General features: G+C 42.7%; 1 protein-coding gene across 1 annotated transcript; it reads right to left on the bottom strand.

Moving 5' to 3' along the window:
* Window positions 1-568: 568 nt before the first annotated feature.
* Window positions 569-5112, bottom strand: LOC125030817. Its single transcript, XM_047621127.1, has 5 exons — window positions 4995-5112; window positions 3950-4040; window positions 3229-3391; window positions 1462-1600; window positions 569-592 (listed from the first exon to the last, which is right to left on the bottom strand). Exons 1-5 carry the CDS (start codon window positions 5034-5036, stop codon window positions 569-571), a joined length of 459 nt encoding a protein of 152 aa, XP_047477083.1. The 5' UTR covers window positions 5037-5112.
* Between the last annotated feature and the right edge of the window lie 797 nt (window positions 5113-5909).

Genomic DNA, 5909 nt, shown 5'->3' with positions numbered 1-5909 from the left:
CAACGTGTCTCGACAGTCGGCTTCCTTGTGGACGGGGACCGAAAGCTGCCTCAGGATGCCCTCCAGCGGCACCGTGTTCTGTACGTCTGGAAATGGAAATTGAACATGAAGGAAAGAATCATGGTGGATGTGAATGATGTTATTTTTTTTATTTGTTAGTCGTTGCGATTATTATCATTATTGCCAGAAATCCGGGTGTTCTCGTATTTCCGATGTTTATATACGCGTCAATTAATGCATTCGTATGGGGTCAAGCATATTAATGGTAAATATGACTGATCCTTACAGTGCGTGGTGTTTTTGTCTTGTGAGTGCCCTGTAAGTTATGTGCCATATATTAATTGTGCATAAGAGTATAGTCATAACTTGTTGATAGTTTTATATTAGTATTATGTTATTAGTAATCGAAGCAGTGGTAATAATATAACAGTACGGGGTAACCAAGGTACAAAAAAATTTTAAAGGGTAATAATATATGAGCATATTATGTAAAAATCTTTTTACTAAATGATGAAAAAATTTCATTATTAACACTCCCTTTTTGGGCTAATTTTGGTACTTAAAATTCTTATGGAAATCTCTGACCTTTAACCTTTCCCAGAAATCAAAAACACCAAAACGGCACATCAACTTTCCTCAAACACGGCCAAACACACCAAAAAACCCAAAAAATGCTTTAATTTTTTCCTTTTCTCAACAAATTCATGCCCCAACTTCCCTCTGTCGCGAACCGGGCACCCTAGAAGATCAGATGGATAAAAAATGACCTCAATAAAATCTCAAGAAAATAATACATCGACATTCGCAGACGGCCAAGAACACCTCAACGCCAATCACGCACGCCCTTCGAGCCTCACCCTTGACGGGGCGCGGGGATGTCCCCGACGCCGTACCCCTCTTTCTCCCTCCTTCTCCCCCCCTTTCTCTCTCTCTCTCTCTCTCTCTCTCTCTCTCTCTCTCTCTCTCTTCTTCCTCTCTCTCTCTCTCTCTCTCTTTCTTTCTCTTCTCTCTCTCTCTCTCTCTCTCTCTCTTCTCTCTCTCTCTCTCTCCCCCCCCTCTCTCTCTCTCTCTCTCTCTCTCTCTCTCTCTATCTCTCTCTCTCTCTCTCTCTTCTCTCTCTCTCTCTCTCTCTCTCTCTCTCTCTCTCTCTCTCTCTCTCTCTCTCTCTCCCCCCCCCCCCCTCCTCTCTCTCTCTCTCTCTCTCTCTCTCTCTCTCTCTCTCTCTCTCTTCTCTCTCTCTTCTCTCTCTCTCTCTCACACACACACACACACAGGAGAGAGAGAGAGAGAGCAAGAAAGAGAGAAAGCAAGAAAGAGAGAAAGCAAGAAAGGGAGAAAGCAAGAAAGAGAGAAAGCAAGAAAGAGAGAAAGCAAGAAATAGAAAGAAAGCAAGCAAGAAAAAAATACGAATAAAGATAAAAGGGAGAGAGAGAGAGAGGGGGGTATGTGTCCCCCTAATACCAGGCCTGAAACAGCAGCGCCACCCACCTGTTGCTCGTGCATTATCTCCTGGTCGATAAGCGAGAAGACGTCCGTGATGGTGTAGGTGGAGACGGTGGTCGTGGGCGGCTCGCTGGTGGCTTTCCCGAAAGGATTGTACCTGGGGGGGACGGGGGAGAGGGGGTGTGAAGGAGGTTGGAATCTCTTTGCGAATGTTGTGTGGAGAATCAGAGGATAAAATGTCTTGAGGCTGAAGATTTTAGGGGATTCAGTACAGGGTAAGTCAGTTTCCAAGTCATATTTTACGTATGGAAAAATAATATTACAGATAATTAATCAAAAAACATTTTATTTGTTATCTCTAAAACATTTTGCTTTTATTCTTCAAAAAATATCCTCATAATTTCTGTACATTTCCATCTATTCAAAGAGAAGAACGTAAATTAACAGTTCATTAACACCAAATAAAAAAAGTATCCGTAAAGGCACGAAAAAGCTCCACGCCATGACAGTGGAATTCGTGTCGATCTTGGGAGGAAAAAGGTCGTAAAAAAAGGAAAGAAAGAGGAAAAAACGATGACATGGCCACTCTCATGCGGTAAAAGGCTTGGTTCAAACTGCTTCGCCGCAGAACAAAAGAACTAAATGAGACACACGATAGGAAAATACAAATATAATATAGACTTGCGGCGGTTTGATCCCAAGTGATGGTCAGTTTTGCAAATGTGTGATATTTTTTCAAGATTTTTTTCCCTTGCTTCTCACGATACTGAATGTCGAAGATGCCAATTTCTCTATATTAACAAAACCGCAGGTTAACGACCGAACGACAGACTCGTGCAGTGGCAATCGGCGGCCTCTGGGAACGACCCCCCCCCTCTCCCCTTGCCCCCCTTCTATCCTATTATGCCGACGCCTCCTTCCCCTAATCGAACGAGGTAGAAAGAACAAATAGAAAAGACTCTACATAAACAAAAAGAGAAAAAATACAGAGATAGACTGAGAGAAATCCGCAGAACCAGAGACCCAGAAAGAAAGAAAGAAGAAAAAAAGGAGGTACACAGCGAAACAACAGAAAAACACGAAAGTCAGAAAAAAGGGAAAACAAAAAATCCGAGACCCGCCAGCGACTCGCGGGCACTCTCCACCCCACCCCCTACTCTACCCCTACCCACCCCCACGAACCACCTCTTGAGAAGACCCGCTCTGCCGCCCCGAGGGAAGGAGCGCCCGGCAGGAACCTCTCGAGAAGCGGAAGTGAGCGAGGAGCGAGACCAGGGGATCCGTTACCAGATGGGTCGGGCGCCCAGGAACATCCGAGCTGACTCACGGTGACTCACGGATTCACGCTGAGTTCCTTTTCGTTCCGGCGTTTTGCGGAGGGGCTGGGGGCTAGGGGCTGGGGGCTAGGGGCTGGGGACTTGGGGGCTTCGGGTTCTGGAATGGGGGCTGCTGGTGATTTCTTAGAGACAAGGAAATAAATTCAAGGAAAAAACAGTGGAAATGGGGATGAGACCCGGGAGACCTGGCAACACTGCAGATGTCAAGGAACGAATACGCATTTGTGAGTGGGAGAGGGGGGGGGATTCATCTGTTTATCTGTTTGTTTGTCTAAAGAACGAACGAATGCGAGAGAGAGAGAGAGAGAGAGAGAGAGAGAGAGAGAGAGAGAGAGAGAGAGAGAGAGAGAGAGAGAGAGAGAGAGAGAGAGAGAGAGAGAGAGGGAGGAGGGGGAAGAAAGTCGGCCCAGCAGAGCCGAGTGCCAGCCCGCCCAAGCGAAGGACTTACTTGCAACAAATAAAGTCAATTTTGGGCGTGAAGGCATCCCTGAGTCCCTTGCAATGGCCACTGGATGCAGGGAGGAAATCCACGTCGATGGAGCAGTTGTTTCCGAGCATGCAGTAGCCCGTGCCATTGAGGCAGCTGGTCACTCCTTGGATCACGAACAAGCCTGGTGACGAAGAGAGAAGAGTGAGGGCGGGCACGCGTGACATCTCCAAGGTCTGAAAATCGGCGGACTATTTTTTGTATTTTTTTTACTTCTCTGTCTGTATACGTCTGTTCATTGACAGTATATATATATATATATATATATATATATATATATACATATATCTTGTTATCTGTTTATTTATCCATCTAGTTATATATCTATCTATTTTAGGCATTAGGTTACCTGTCGACAACGTTTTAATTTACGTTAGTGACTTTATATTATTATTTTTATGGCATGCATTTCGAGATAAATTCCTTCTCTTGGCATTATTTTTTTTTTTCTGATAAACCTCCTTCTCTTATCAATTTGATTATTATTTTATCATCATATCATCATATCCATTAACCCTTGCAGAAAATGTCTCAGAATAAATCAACAATAACGAACGTATAAAATAACAAAACAATAACAGAACATATAAACACTGTAAATAAAACAAACAATATAAACAATAAACCATAGAAACAACAACAAACACAGCGAAAGAAGTGTTCCTCCGCGAGAGCCACTTACCGGGATCCACAATGGGCTTGGCGGACACCGGCCCCAGTATCGCTGCCAGCACAGCGCTCACTATTCTCAGGCTTTGCAGCGTGCCCATGGTCTGCAAGGGTACAAAACACAGTGAGATCTGATGAACCGTATTCGTGTTGACAAACGTGGAAACAAGGTATACATGAGAATGAATATCTCTCGTGCTGTAAAGATACTCATTCTTATCCATGCCTTTTCTACAGTGAGTTCTATCTGTTGCGAGAAGGCTGGGTGAGGTTAGAGTGTTGATGATAAGTATGGAGTGAGGTACGAATGGAAATGGAAATACAATATATACGAAATCATAAGGAATTTGAATAATATCAAAATGGGAACATGACCATAAAGCTTTTGATAAGGACGCCTTGCTTGAAAATTGACATTTGCAAGATATTATATAACATGCGCCTCTGAATACCATTTTTTCACTCCTCGATGATAAAATGAAGAATGTATTTTGTTTTACATTAATCGGGAATATATCAACATATAAAGTTCTTAGAAATGCATTTTGAAGAGTTAAACCTTTTAATTTTCCTAAGATACTCCTGCGTTCAGTTTTGATAGTTAATACAACCGGTTCTTCGACACGTGGCCTATATTTTCATTATCACTGAACGCACCCTGTAACCTGCAGGTCTAAGACATTTCTTTGACTATATTCTGAAACCCACGGACATTAAATATCTTTCTTCGGGATATAAACGGCATTAACGTCACATAAAGCCACGTTGTGAATTATTGCGATCCGAAAATCCACAATCAATGACAGGTTAAAATTACTTTTACACACCAGTTATTATTTAGAGAATTGCAGAATGTACGTTTTTCATAAAAATAAAAATATCTTTAGAAAAGTGTATAAAACAATAAGATTAATTACAACATAGACGTGCACTGGTGTAAATCATTTAAATAATAACTGATTCTAACAACAACAACAACTCAGCTTAAACGAAGCTATACATTACGGTATTCATCCATGACGTCTAAAGCAGTATTTCAAGTCCATTATATATCTTACAGCTTTTTGTTTCCTGTTGTCAGAGATAGCCAGGTGCCGCATGGCGTGATATATTTATGCCTGTTATTTTCATTTGCTTTTTTTCTGTCTTCCTCTCCGTTTTTTTGTTTGTTTTTAATTTCCTTAACACTCTGTCTTTGTTTCTATCTCTCTTACCTGTCTCACTCCCTCTCTGTTTCTCTGTTTCTCCCTCCCCCCCGTCTGTCCCTCTCATTCTTTCTCTCTCTGCCTCTCTCCCCCTCTCTCTCTCTCGCTTTCTCTCTCTCTCTCTCTCTCTCTCTCTCTCTCTCTCTCTCTCTCTCTCTCTCTCTCTTTCTCTCCCCCCCCTCTCTCTCTCTCTCTCCCCCCCCCTCTCTCTCTCTCTCTCTCCCCTCTCTCTCTCTCATCTCTCTTTCTCTCTCTCTCTCATCTCTTTTTCTCTCTCTCTCTCTCTCATTCGCTCTTTCCCTCACTCCCTCTCTGCTTCTCTGCTCTCTATCTAGATCCCTATCTGTCTTCGATCTGTCCTTACACTCTATCACGTCCACCACCAGCTTGCTTCCCTCCCACATCTCTCTCTGTTCTCATTTCTCCTTCGTACTTCGCTTCCCATCTTCGGAATGGACGCAGAAGACAACCGCACACAGTTAGTAAATAAAACACCTTTCAGAAGCCGTTTCCCTGTTAATGAATATCCCGCAACAAGACTCGAAAATGTCCAAAGTGCCACAGACGTCTAGAAAGCAAATGGCCGCGAAGGCTTCCTGTGGCCAAAAGCACCTGCCTCTAGAAATGAACCGAGAGTGAAGAAACTGATATCCGGACTGGCTCAGCGAATAATTTTCGAGACAAATACAAAACACTTATTGTCTATTATTATTATTACTATTACTATTATTATTATTTTCTTTCTGATTATCATTGTCATTATCATTA

The sequence above is a fragment of the Penaeus chinensis genome, chromosome 11 (assembly GCF_019202785.1).
Source record: "Penaeus chinensis breed Huanghai No. 1 chromosome 11, ASM1920278v2, whole genome shotgun sequence".
In the NCBI taxonomy this organism is placed as follows: domain Eukaryota; kingdom Metazoa; phylum Arthropoda; class Malacostraca; order Decapoda; family Penaeidae; genus Penaeus; species Penaeus chinensis.
The sequence above is the reverse complement of the archived record's forward strand: the minus strand, read 5'-3'. Positions and strand labels throughout refer to the sequence as shown.

What these genes read in the sequence shown, in the direction of transcription:
- LOC125030817 (XM_047621127.1), bottom strand. Translation starts at nt 5,036, where the DNA reads ATGCGGCACCTGGCTATCTCTGACAACAGGAAACAAAAAGCT. An exon ending in CAAGCCCATTGTGGATCCCG is followed by an intron (nt 3,392 to 3,949) that starts GTAAGTGGCTCT and finishes CTTCGTCACCAG; the next exon opens with GCTTGTTCGTGATCCAAGGA. An exon ending in ATTGACTTTATTTGTTGCAA is followed by an intron (nt 1,601 to 3,228) that starts GTAAGTCCTTCG and finishes CGTCCCCCCCAG; the next exon opens with GTACAATCCTTTCGGGAAAG.